The 14004-nt window shown below is 40.6% G+C and overlaps 1 protein-coding gene across 1 annotated transcript; it reads right to left on the bottom strand.

Annotated features, from left to right (window-relative positions):
* Window positions 1-171: 171 nt before the first annotated feature.
* On the bottom strand, window positions 172-12748 carry LOC106808319 (ubiquitin-conjugating enzyme E2 A). Its single transcript, XM_014810983.1, has 5 exons — window positions 12584-12748; window positions 7561-7641; window positions 4465-4580; window positions 4128-4216; window positions 172-3264 (listed from the first exon to the last, which is right to left on the bottom strand). Exons 1-5 carry the CDS (start codon window positions 12625-12627, stop codon window positions 3076-3078), a joined length of 519 nt encoding a protein of 172 aa, XP_014666469.1. The 5' UTR covers window positions 12628-12748; the 3' UTR covers window positions 172-3075.
* Between the last annotated feature and the right edge of the window lie 1256 nt (window positions 12749-14004).

Raw genomic sequence — 14004 nt, 5'->3', positions numbered from 1 at the left:
ACGATAGGTACGAGAGCCATCTAAAATCAATGATGAAGCTTCGAACATCTAAACAGTTGAGTGTATAAGAAGCTGTCATGTGAAAGAAATAATACAATGGCATTTAGAGAGAATAATCAAATAACAACACGCAAGCCAGCAAACGAGAGACTGCAGTGAAAAACGAGAGAGTGCATGGCTGTTAAACATAATTTATTTTTCTTCAAACGCATTTCCAATATTTCCAGTGCTATAGTGCTACACCACACTACTGACCGTAAAATGCACTCTACAACTTCACTCACGCACGGTACACGTATGGCACACATAGAGACCACACTATGGCAATATATTAAGAAGAATAGTGCGAGGAGAGCACCGTGCACAATTCGCACCAGTGAATGTACGTACACACAGTGTGCCATGGATAAGTTATTAAACCACCGAAAGCAGTGAATGGTAGACACATCTATCCGACGGGCTCACAATTATCTATACTTTCCACATTCCGCATAAATAGTCTGCTTTCCAATAGGTAATACAACATACAGTGCTGTACTTCATACTGTGTAGTAAAACGTAGCTCTGGCATGATTAGATAAGCCGTATACGTGTGCAACGTTACACGTATAGACAGCATCACCTAGAACCGTACTGATGGTAACTGCATCGACTGTTCAATTCGCAATTATACCTAGCTATAGTATTCGTCATCTTCAGGGTGAGACAGTCAACGAGCAATCAGCCGGCATCCCTGCTCAACAACATGGCCAAGAAGCACATTCCCAGTACGTTGCTAAACAGAGATCATACTTCGTTCTAACATTCAAAGGGATAAAATATGGGGAATCGGTAATAACACGGAACCGGCTTGCCACAAAATACGAAAAGCTCAGCCACCATCACCCATCACAAACTTCACCGAAATCGATTTACACTATAGCGACTGCCATCACAGATCCAACACCCGATACATGCACACACGCTTTCTACGGCCGGTGACTCCCCGTCTTGACGCCAAAATTTCGTCGTGCCAATAAATTAGACACAACGACCGACGTTCCTCTTCCCATCCGGGGATTCCCTTTTCCTGGCGCGTGCGTGCGTCACCTGGTGTCAAAGCCGCTTGCCTTCCCAACTACACCCCAGGTGATCTCTCGCACCACGACCATGCTGTACGGGTATTGATTCACAACAGCGGCGCATTACAGAGGGAGCCGATACCTTGCTGCCGCACGAAACCTGCTGCACGGGAGAAGCGAGCGACAACCCCACGCGGGGACATCACCGCCGACTCTCACAGCAGGGGCCACTCACCACCATCGAGTAACACGCACTGAGTTTGACTTCACTTCTCCCGTCAGCGACGCTAGTCGGCCGATTAAATATGCAGGTGTTGTCGACAAGCTTCGACGCGCGAGAATTACCGACGTGCTGGTCCACCGCTGCACCACGATCAAGATGAACATAAAGCAGACAAGTGAAGCAGTCGGCTGTCACCCGCGGCATGGCCAGCGCGGCCCAACGGCATGTATGTTTAGTGAAAAGGCGGAAATGCGTAACACGTAGCACAAATGTTTGCCGAAAACCTTTTGGCTGTTCTTTTGACTAAAGTATGTATTATGTATAAGCTACTGCAACAGTCAACAATATTTACATGTTTTACAAAAAAATTATATTATGTACAATTCACACAATTTAATTTCTAAATGGGAACTAGCACACATATTGTAGTAGTAGGTGAAATAGGGCACGGCCGCACAAGTCAAACTATGTAATTATGTGTACATATGTAAAATAAAGCCATGGATCGGCGCTGTGTACCATAGCACAATCATTGGCAAAATACCCATTACAACAGCTTTAGCCAAATTTCAAAAAAGGTAAATAATTACAAACACGAAAACTGGACACATAGTAGTGGCCAGCATTGAGCCCGCAGAGTCGGGACCGTGAAAAGCGCCCTCTATTGAACAAAGGCATTCAACCAGAAGAGGGACGACGACGCATGCATCCAGTGCACATGACAGACACCGTAGCAGCAGTCAGACCCTGCCTACGACACTCTCTGTTTTCGTGATTCTATCACAGCCTGGTGCACAGAAGGCAGGCAGACGTGCACGCACATGCTGCTGTGCACATTGATATACGCGTGCTTGGACGAACGACCCTTTCTTTTAACCACTCCCTTTTCTTCCCTTAGTGAGATTATCTATCAAATCACCTGGTTCCGTAACGACAGGCATTCGTGGCCTGGTTTATAGACATCAATGTAATGTAGTGCGTTTGCTCCTAACTCAGCTAGTGTCACACGTACGATTCGCCTCATCAGGTCAATAACGGAAACAAGTGTACAGGCGTTTACTTCTGCAACAGTGCGCCTGTTTGGCAATATAAATATGAATACGATTACAAATGCTTTAACAAAAAAAACATTAACGCTACGTTCAAATCGGTTTGCCCCAATTCGAAAGAAAACATCTGAAAATTCCATAGTAATCCCTTTAGGAATCTGCCCAGGGCCTGTATACTTGTTTAAACTCATTACGCAAGCTACTCGCTCATGAGTAGAGCGCTAGGGATATTCAGCAAAATTTTGCCTATGAGAAATGTTGAATCGGTGTTCCAAGACTTGCTTTCTATCGGCACACAAACGTAGCAATTCCAGGCAGAGCTGTATTCGAAACGACATAAGCTGTCTCGAGATACATAATTAAGTGCGACGAGCAAATGTGTGTGTGTGACACACAATCACCGTTCTGTATCTTCACCGCATTCCTTGTCACAAGATCTGACTGATAGACGACATGCCCAAGCAACACATGTCAATATAAATCCAAATCCTAAATACTGCAAAGGGACAGATGCCCATTCTCGCAGGTGGCGCTACCACGCAGCCACGACAGATCACTACCAAATTACCTCTGTCTTTTGTTTTACAAAACAACAACACTGGTTTCGATTGACTCTGCATGCACGACAAATACAGATCATTTACACCTATACACACACGCGCGCGCCCCATCTTTACATCACAATGGGAACCCAATTATTTCTATGCCGTCGTCGCGTCGGCGATTCAAGAATGACGCTGCTTCAGCTGCTGCCGCTCGCCATTGCCTCGGCCTGCTTCGTGGCGCCCTCTTCATCTTCATCGTAGAAGCTCAGCCAGCTCTGCTCGACGACTGCCGCTACTCGCTTCTCGTACTCGCGCTTGTTTTCCTGGTAGAGCTGCGCCGCGAGACTGTTGGCGGGGCTGTTCGGGTTCGGCTCGTCTAAAAGTGACTGCGGCAGACAAATACATTGTTACACAAACCACTCGCCTACACCCAGTGCACGAACACATCGCGAGTCAGCGCTGACTGCAGACAAACACACTGTTACACAAACCACTCGCCTACACCCAGTGCACTGGTTGATGGTATCAACTGTTCACACTTAAGTTTTAAAAGGCAGTTTTGTGGGTCCAGACTACCAGGTGGGGGCTACCCTATGCCTCCTGCTTTAGTATTAGGGCGTGTTTGTTTGGTCGGATCCACGGATCTCGATCCACTGGATCGAACCCTGTCCCAAACAAATGCAAACTCACTTTCAACGGTTCGCGTTTCGCTGTGACCTATCACGGGATGGTTCATAACAAAGAACAAGCTGTGATTGGCTGAGGCGTGGGCCGCCATATTGGATCCCGTTCGAATCCACCTCGCTAGCAAGGGTCGGGTTCCGTGGATCGAGATCAGTGGATCCGACCAAACAAACAGTCAGATCAACGAATCCATCAGATCGAGATCCGTGGATCCGACCAAACAAACGCGCCCTTAGTATCACAAGCCGACACAATTGAACCTTTGTGAGACTTTTACGATAAACAGCTCCAAAAGAGCTACGTCCAATCAAGAAACGCTGTTTATCGCCCTTTTGACGAATAAGTGTACTAGGTAGCAAAAATTTAGTACTCATCGTTTGAAAAAAAGACAAAAATTGTGGAATAGGGGTACCACAACAGGATTTCAACGTTCATGTGAACATTTCTGTCAGTAGACCATTTAAAGGTAGAATTTACAAGTTATACAGCATATGTACAGCGATTATAGTCAATGTGAAACGCAAATTAACATACATCTCTTATAATGACACACGTAGCTGCTCACCTGAATAGACGTTAGAATAGCTGACACATCATATGTAGGACTCCATCTATTCTGTAGAATATCTAAGCATATACTTCCATCTGCGTATACTGGAACAATAAACAGCAAACTTTGAAATTCTAGTTCACAGCAGTAAACGTTGCCCTTTGTCTACAATAAAAGATAATGCAGGGGCAAATAGTGCCAATATCATAACTACTAACTGCTGTATCTCAGAATGGGCAAGTGCTCTGTGCAGAGGTAGTAGAGCTGGCACGACAAGGCACTCAACACACGTTAACCCGGCAGTATCACCATAAAATACCACAATTTCAGGTCAGTTGAGCAATATACTCACCATTAGGATGAAACATCTTTGAAACGAATCTAACATTTGGTGGTTTATTTGGGTACTCTTCTGTAAATTCTATTGTCAGTTTAAAAGTTCCATCTTCAAATGGTGTATCATGTGGCCTGCAAGTGGAGAAAAACAACTGAAATTTATTTGCCAACTATGTAAATGTTCACACACCGGCACAGTCTTCGACGTTAGGCGGTGGACCGTGGTCCGAAACCACCAAAATCGCTCTCGGTCCAGTAAATTTAACAAGTTAAATGGACCGTCGGTCCACCCATTTTTTTCAGCCACTCTAGTTACAGTATTTAAATAATTTATCAAAGTATTTATGAGACTACTTGCTGTATAAATAACACTTTTTAAACTTTGTTTCATCGCTAACCAAACGTCACTTTGATCAACGACTGCGCATATATATAGCCTGCGTGCGTCCGTTCTAATTTATTGCATAGACTGGTACTCGCTCCCACCTCTCAGCTTAGTTGCTCGTTGGGCAACCAAGTCGCCTAACGAGCAACTAAGCCGAGAGGTGGGAGCGAGTACCAGTCTAATTTATGGCATTGCGTCGTGTAAAATGCGGTACTAAAAGCAAATGGATCATTAATAATAATAATATGGCGTTCTGAACACGAGTGTGTAATGAATTTATAAATTGAATTGTATTGAATTGTAATTTGAATGTGATGTATATTTGATAGGACGTAAGGTATATCACTACTGTTATTATTGTAGTGTGTAGAAGGTATGTGATGTATATTTGATAGGTGACAGTCAGACACTATACTGTTATCATTGCAGTGTATGGAAGGTATGTGATGTATATTTGATAGGTGACAGTCAGACACTATACTGTTATCATTGCAGTGTATGGAAGGTATGTGATGTATATTTGATAGGTAAAACCGTATCCTTACTGTTATCATAGTGTGTAGAAGGTGTGTGATGTATATTTGATAAGTATCACTACTGTTATCATTGCAGTGTGTAGAAGGTATATGTGATGTATATTTGATAAGTATCACTACTGTTATCATTGCAGTATGTAGAAGGTATATGTGATGTATATTTGATAAGTATCACTACTGTCATTATTGTAGTGTGTAGAAGGTATGAATGATATAACTCTCTTATTCATGTTGTTTGTGCACGCAGCACAGGGCGGGCGTGCGGTGTACTTGTGTGTTTCAGATGAGCAGTTGACCGGCATTTACAGGTGATTATAGGCGAAATAGAGTAGAGAAACATTAAGACTTTGGTACATTTCGTGTTTATTTACCATTAATTTTTTTTATTGAGACGTTCCAAGTGCCTGTGTGATACATGCTCACTGAATACTAACGCAGGTTTGTTGTTCTATTTTGCAGCTTTTATTGTAGTGCATGTGTAGAAGGCATGTGATGTATATTTGATAGGTATTACTACTGTAATCATAGCAGTGTGTAGAAGGTATTATTATAGGTAAAATACAAAACGATATTACTGTTTTGTTCTTTATTGACAAAAATGTCTAAATAATATTGGTCCAGTAATATTTAGTCCGGTCCAGTAAATTTTGCTGGCTTGGTGGACCGAAGGTCCAGTGTTTAGAAATTTCATTCGTGAAGACTGCAGCATCATGTGTTAATTATTGTATACTGTAGCACAGAAGTTAACTGTATACACCATGACACATACAGTAATGTCTAGATACGAAGCATTGCGCAGCATAGAGTATATCAACTTTCAGTATTCCGTGTAGTAGGATGTGTAAATGAAATATCACACTTTTACTATACAATATATTTGCGATTTTGGCAACAATTCCCTGTTCTCTTACTCCAAACACGTATAAGTGATCGAAGGAGGCGCTACTATACAGACTGTACAATTTACTGTACATTGAGCTTGAGCAGCTATTCTTATTCCAGAGCCTTCGCAACTAGTTTACATTCGACCCCCCCCCATCACCACACACATCATATTGGGAGAGTTCACAGTGCTTTTCCCTCTAAACGTGCAGAAGGCACCCACACGGCAACAACCTGCACACGGCTGAAGCAGGAAATGTAACAAAGACTGACTCAGTGCGAACGCGAATGCGCAGCGTCTGAAGCAGCCAGCATGATGTTAGCATCACATGGGAAGAAGGCAGTGCCCCACATGAGTTGAGTCATGTGAGTGTCGGATCGCGTTACCCATGCTGCCTCCCCCCCCCACCCCCATCACCGCTTCCCAGCCTCTGGCAGCAACCCAGATCTGAAGACAGGCTACCAGGCAAATTTTCAATGGAAAACAAAGACACCAATATTGCACCCTTCATGGAAACTTTGCACTTCAGATGGATCTGTGAACTGAGCTCAGTTGGGCAAATAAACAAATGTTTGTACAAATGAAATCTAAATGCACGCGGTCGTGAACTTTAAACACGTAGAAGTAACTGACGGAAACACGTGCAAAACTGGTCACGTTTTATCCCAAGAAGATGCAACATTTAAAATTAATGACTCTTGACCATACATAGTTTGTCAAGTGTCAGCCTATATGTACTACCATTAACCTATTAATTTTATAGAGACTGTACTTACTATGATCAAATTTCAAACCATTACACCTATAGGATGCCCACACATGCACGCATACATACACGCAAAGATTAGTAGCTAAATGGCATTAATGTACAAATATAAATGCTCAACATTATCCAATTCCGTCATATTAAAGAGGGTATTCAGGGTTTCTTACACATAAGAGGTGCAGTGGTGCACCGCCGTTGTCAAATTTAACTTTGCCGTTGTGAAAATGTTCCTGTATTTACCCGCCGTTGTCAAAATAGTGTCAACCAAAAATAAATAGATCACCACGACCACGTGCTTCTGGCATATTTAGATTGCCATGAGCGTTTATTGAGTCATGTGACGCGGGGTCTACACTTTTCCGTTATTCCCTTTGAATCCATCATGCGCGTTTTTATCCCCAAACTGGCCATTACCTCCTTTGTCTAATTTTTCCTCAGAAGAAACCCTGGTATTGGATAAAATGAAGCTACGATCTTCAATGTTCACAATCTATAGTCTAAAATTCTCTCAATACAATAAATAGTATAGTTTGCATACGCACCCGAATATAACAGCATTCCACATCATAATGTTATTTTCTGTCGGTGCGCCACTCACACCCGCTGGCGGGTCTTCTTGTAACCTGCCAGGAAAAACAGTTTGAGTAAAAATATGTTTGGTGGCTAAAGTGAAAAATTCCCATCACGGAATAGTGTCAGACTAAATGGCAGGTAATTTGATTGACTTGACATTCAGCTTGTTAAATCACAACATTAAGAGAATAAATTATACAGAGACTCCATGCCATGGTGTTGTTAACAGAATTATCTGACACAGCAGTACCACAGATCATGCAGCAGCTGTTGCATTCATCTCAAAACATTGAAGTAGCTCAGCACTCTAGTAAGTTAGTAACCATATGTTACAGAATTCCAAGTACCTACGGATACAGTTATTCAATAAAATAAGACAACACTAGCAGCTATATGTTAGCTGTTACAATCAACTGTATATAAACTCTTATTGCAGTAAATGGGCTTAGCACTACATACATGCATGTGACAGGTTCACTGTTATATAGAAACTACAATCCTGTTGGGTGATCTAAACCTATGCACTGACAAAACTACCTTACCTATCTGAACACTCGGTCCCGAACCCGTTTAGTTACTAAATTTATTACACTTAGAAATACTCAAATGGATACTTTTGTTTACATTTCATAGTCGCATTTGTATAGAATATAAACCACACTACAAATTTTGATTGATTATGCTATTTACAATTATAGATAGAAATTGTTTTTGTTGACACCAAAACCTAATGTTACCTTCTTGTTGTTGACACACAGGTAAATATAATTATAAACACCTAAACATTCTCCAATACTAGAAATTAATAAATATATAAACAATATTATACATATAATCACTCATTTATATAATCATAGAAATAAGATTATTTGCATTACTCCTTTGCTTCTACGCACGGTTTACCTGTTGTTCCTTGAAGTTGCCAGGGCACGAAATTCAGATTTATTTGCCCCGGACCAGAGGGCTGGTAACAGCAATTTTTACCAGCCCTCACAAATTTTGTGTCTACCCGTAACCCAAACTTGCGAGCACGCGAAGGGGGGTCTGGGGGGCCCTCCCCCACAAAATTTTTGAAATTAGACCCCCTTTGAATGCTTTTCTGCGCGAGCAGGGAGGGGTCCGGACCCCCTGGACCCCCCCCCCTGTACACGCCCCTGCCTAGCTTGTACGTAATCGACTTTTCCATACACGTACACTTTCACAATCCGCACATATACATGGTGGAGATGGGATATCAAGGGTAGAGCTCAGCACAGCATTCTTATTTAACTATTTCTTTAACATTCAAGCTGTCACACTTATATTTACAAAAACAATGCTCCAGTAAATAAGCTTATGCAATAGTAGTTACAATAATGTAACCCAACACAAGAGTAGGGTTACAATGCGAGCCTATTCTTTTCTTTGGAGGAGCCCCTGAGTGATTCACTCAGGGCAGTTTTATGGTGCGTTTTTCGAGACTAGAACTTCCAAAGTGGGTTTATTCTAAACACGAACCTTTCTCCGCTATCCTGAGACTTACTATGTATCACAATACTCTGTATTAAACTAATACTAGCGGGATACCCGGCGTTACCCAGGGAAATCAATACTCAGTTGGTGACCGCTTGGTTGAAAGGAAAATACCCCAAAAAATCCAACTATCTATCTATCCATGCATGCATCCATCCATCGCATTCCATGCCATCCCATCGCACCGCATCCCATATCCTATCCGATCCCATGCCATCCAATGACATCTGATGGCATGCCATGCCATGCCATCCCATCCCATCCCATCCCATGCCATCCCATCCCAACCTAAACAATAAAAAATAATAAGAAATCAAAAGATAAAAGACATTAAAATAAAAAAGTAAAAAATAATAAATAACAAAATAAAATTATATAAAAAATAAAATATTATTTGATCTGTAACCTACATAGGCTTCCGTAAAGTGTTCCCGTCAGTTTGCGCTATTATTATCATGTACCATAGTTTATTCTGGATTTTTACTAAACGTTTAAATGTAGTGGGAAATTTTACATTTTGAAATTAACGGTGAAGTGGCAGAAGTACATACTAAACAGTCCAAAAGTAAAGAAACAGACTTTCGCAAGGTGGAATTCGAACCCAGAATCAATGGTTTTGGAGTACGATGCTTTATGCATTCGGCCACTGGGGCGGTATGGTTACAGAACATGATTAACACGTTGGAGATAGACAACAGATATCCCTCGTTCTAATTATAGATTGTGTACAGATTTTCAAGGTTTTCCTCGCAAAATCACATTTTCGGAGGTTACATTTTCTTCCAAAGTTGAGAGGCAGGATACGGAATCATTGTCGACACGTGGTGGTACGTTTCACGCCCAGCCATTCACCCCCTCCGAAGTTTTTAGCCAAAATATCTTACTTTAATAGTATAGATAACATGTTACAAAATTTCGAAGCGACGAGCGGCGATATTTCGAGCGCCATTTCTAGGGACTGTGATTTTCCGCGATCGCGAAAAACGGACCGAAAACACGAAAACGGCCATTGGAAACGGAAAAGATGTTTTCAAACGGAAAAACGCGTAAAACGTAATTTGAACATATTACAACATGGAAATTTCAATAAAATCACAAAAAAACAGTCAACAATAGCATTGGTAGTGATATGGTTTACATTCAGACAAGTTTCAAAGCGAAATGACTTACAATTACGACTTTTGGTAGCCCTGTGTTTCGGTGCCGGTTCCGGTTTCAAAGGTTGTATCAAATACCTTTTTTTCATGCAAATATATATGTAAACGGAATTTTGCATTTTTGGTGTGTACAATCTCTATGGCAAAACGGAATTTCCATTTTTTTTTACTTGTGAACGAAATTCATGATTTCCCCAAACGGAAAAGGCAATTTTTTGAAACGGAAAATCACTGTCCCTACATTTCTGGTGACCTGTGACACTGGCTTTCCCAATGTGCATAGCGATCGGCAAACTTCGGTCAGCTCTGGCTTTAGTGCGCTGCGAGCCCTCCGATTGGTCGGTGAAGGATACGCGCCACATCACGTGCTATTTCTCAGGCATCCCGTGATGGATCCGCTCTTCAAACCGAAGTTTGCCGATCGCTATGCACATTGGGAAAGCCAGCATCACAGGTCACCAGAAATGGCACTCGAAATATCGCCGCTCGTCGCTTCGAAATTTTGTAACAGGTTATATTAGTTTAATACAGAGTATTGTGATACATAGTAAGTCCCGGGATAGCAGAGAAAGGTTCGTGTTTAGAATAAACCCAGTTTGGAAGTTGTAGTCTCGAAAAACGCACCATAAAACCGCCCTGAGTGAATCACTCAGAGGCTCCTCCAAAGAAAAGAATAGACTTGCGTTGTAAGATGTAACCCTACTCTTGTGTTGGGTTACATTATTATATCTAATGCAATAGTAGCTCTAGTACTATAGCCCGCGTACAGTTGCCGCAGGGAGCCTATAGGCCAGCTCCCTGTGGCAACTGTACGCGGACTATAGTACATTCTATTACGAATGCTAGGGACCAACCCGCTGACTGGCGCTGCTGCAGCACCGCCAAAAATGGCAGTTTGAAGTTCGCAAATCGAATGTTCGTTCACAAGAAATACCGCAAGCAGACCATTTCAACAATAGTTAGAGGTTAAATTTTAGTTGCAGATATAACTTAAAACGATCATTGCGAGAATTTTGCTCAGAAAAACTAAATATAGGTGAATATAGTCTCACCTGACAGCGAAAATGTCACTGATTACACCAACATTCAAAACACCAATATTTTATGCAGTTATAGCATAGAAAAATTGATTTGACCACATCATACCAGCAATACATTTTTTCGAGTCAAGACATTCAAAAATCACAAATGGCGTCTCAAACAAACGAACATAATTAATACAAAGGGGCATCTATTTGTGTGTGATAAGTATTCTCGCTGGCGGTACGCAACGAGGATTTGATCCATTTCTCTCTCCGTCTTCGTTATAGTCCCTAGGACTCTTAAAGACTAATATTTATGAGGTTACAACTTACTCTTGTTTGTGTTACGCTACTATGCACCTCTGTGTTTACATCTGACCAAAAATATCTCCGGTGCAATTTTTGCATTACTGTACCCTTGCTGACTTCACGCGGTACCGTGAAAAAGTGCAAGACATGACAGCGAAAATCAACAAGAGAACGCAAAATTGTAATCGTGCATGATTTTGTCTTTGCATGCGGTTCTAAGACATTTTGTTATTTCAAACAATTACTGTTACTCAAGCAACAACGGTAGGCATCATGAGAGTGAGAAAAAACACTAAAAAATGCTGAAAACAACTCGCAATGATCGCTTTAAGACATATTCACTTTGGATAAGAGGCATTAATTGCCTATCACAGACGTTTTATAGCCGCAAGTAACCGTTACTAAGTTGGTCCCGAGCATTGGTAATAAAAGATCCTATAGCCCTGCGGCAACTGCTCGCGGGCTATAGTTACTAGAGCTAATGCAATAGTGGCACATCACATCATCACGCAACACATGGTCCAAATTGCATAATGAGTTTTTCTTGAGTATTCCCAGAATATGGCACACCTAGATAACATGTGGTTTCGCTTGATCACAACATCACAACTCATTTATATTTCATCAATGTAAATCCATGGTTTGGTATTTAACGCAACCTTCCTGAAGTTACTGACACAGTAGGCCTAGTCAGTATGTATTTGTAGTCGTTGATTTTAGGTATTAAAGCCTACTGTCAGTGCACTGCAAGTTGCAACGACCACGTTTCTAACTCAGGAACATGGGACATACGCAAATGCAATATGCAGATTTTCTTTTGCTAGAAATCTAAGTAGCATACTACTTTCGCAAACAAAATATAAATAAACCTTATACTATTGTTGGAAGTAAGTCATGGCCATGCAGATACGGAATCAATGCCAACCTCGTCGCCATGATTGATTTCACCATGAAATGCAATGAGTAATTTAAAACAGTTTTCCTGTACGTACCTCTTAAAATCCCGCATAAGCCTTCGTCTAGCAGGTGTAGACATATTCAAATATTATACCCTACGCGTATATTTTACGAGAACGCTGTAAACGAGTTGTTACAGAACAATATTATACAATGTTTTCCTGCAAACTATTTTCTTCTTATAGTTGTGACGTCAAACATCCGGGACACGGAGATCTTGTGATGTCACCTAATAAATGGCCTTTAACTTTTCTTATCGAAAACATTGCTAAATTTTTGCATGGTACACATTACAAGTTCTGATATTAAGAAACAAGTAGACAGATATTTACTTGCTAAATTATGTTACATTTGAATTTTTTTGAGCATTTATTTTAAATACGTTTAATTTCCTATCGTCATCATCGCAACACCATTAATATTGTACATCAAAGCTCAGCATCAAAAAACACACGTTCTTCCTTGCCGTCGTCGTCATGGTTGTTGTTGTTGTTGTTGTTGTTGTTGTTGTTGTTGTTGTTGTTGTTCTTCTTCTTCTTCTTCTTCTTCTTTTAGTGTTTCTTCATCCACTTCTTCTTCTTTTAGTGTTTCTTCATCCACTTCTTCATCTTCTAGGAATTAAGTTATATGAGGCTTTACTACATCAGTAGTGTGCTGTGGTGCATATATCATCATTCCTGTTAACACATACTTTCTCAACATGTGAGATAATACGTCCAATACACCCTATATAGTAAGAACTTTCAATATATAGGAATGCATGGTGTGGCTTTTCTTTGTGTGTGATTTGTTGCCTGTGCTGTGTTGTGTGATCTTCAATTGTTGTGCTTTAATCTGTTCTTTCCCTGTCAATTATTGTTCAGCTATGCGTCTGTAAGCGCTTTTTCTTTTCTGATAGTCTATATATCTATATATCTATATGTATATATTTGGAACCTGCATATGTGTATTTTGTATTGCGGTCTTCAGGCTCATGTGGACTCAGGGTAATTTGCATGTAGTTTATTTATAATTTATTTATTTTTTATAACAACGCTCATATATATTTTTGTATTATTCAATCGTATTGTCATTCATGGTTTAACTTTAAGTAACTAACTGTAGTTAGCGGAGTAGCTGACTTGAAGACTGCATGTATAGTCAATTCGCCCTACCTCGCTATATTTATTTAAAAAACTTGTTGTGATATGTGTAACAATGTAATATACTTGAAAGCGTAAATAAAAAAAAATTAAAAAAAATAAAATCTAATCCTGGTGGTCTTTCTTAAGAGTTACTATTATTGAAATGTGTACAGGCTATCTAGTACCACATGAATTATAATTATTGTTATAACATCAACGAATAAGGCGCATAAATGTCTATCTATCTATCTATCTATCTATCTATCTATCTATCTATCTATCTATCTATCTATCTATCTATCTATCTATCTATCTATCTATCTATCTAGACA

This window comes from Priapulus caudatus, unplaced genomic scaffold, assembly GCF_000485595.1.
Source record: "Priapulus caudatus unplaced genomic scaffold, Priapulus_caudatus-5.0.1 Scaffold268, whole genome shotgun sequence".
NCBI classification, from domain to species: Eukaryota; Metazoa; Priapulida; class Priapulimorpha; order Priapulimorphida; family Priapulidae; genus Priapulus; species Priapulus caudatus.
The sequence above is the reverse complement of the archived record's forward strand: the minus strand, read 5'-3'. Positions and strand labels throughout refer to the sequence as shown.

What these genes read in the sequence shown, in the direction of transcription:
- LOC106808319 (XM_014810983.1), bottom strand. Translation starts at nt 12,627, where the DNA reads ATGTCTACACCTGCTAGACGAAGGCTTATGCGGGATTTTAAGAG. An exon ending in CTTATGCGGGATTTTAAGAG is followed by an intron (nt 7,642 to 12,583) that starts GTACGTACAGGA and finishes TTTTCCTGGCAG; the next exon opens with GTTACAAGAAGACCCGCCAG. An exon ending in TGGAATGCTGTTATATTCGG is followed by an intron (nt 4,581 to 7,560) that starts GTGCGTATGCAA and finishes CTCCACTTGCAG; the next exon opens with GCCACATGATACACCATTTG.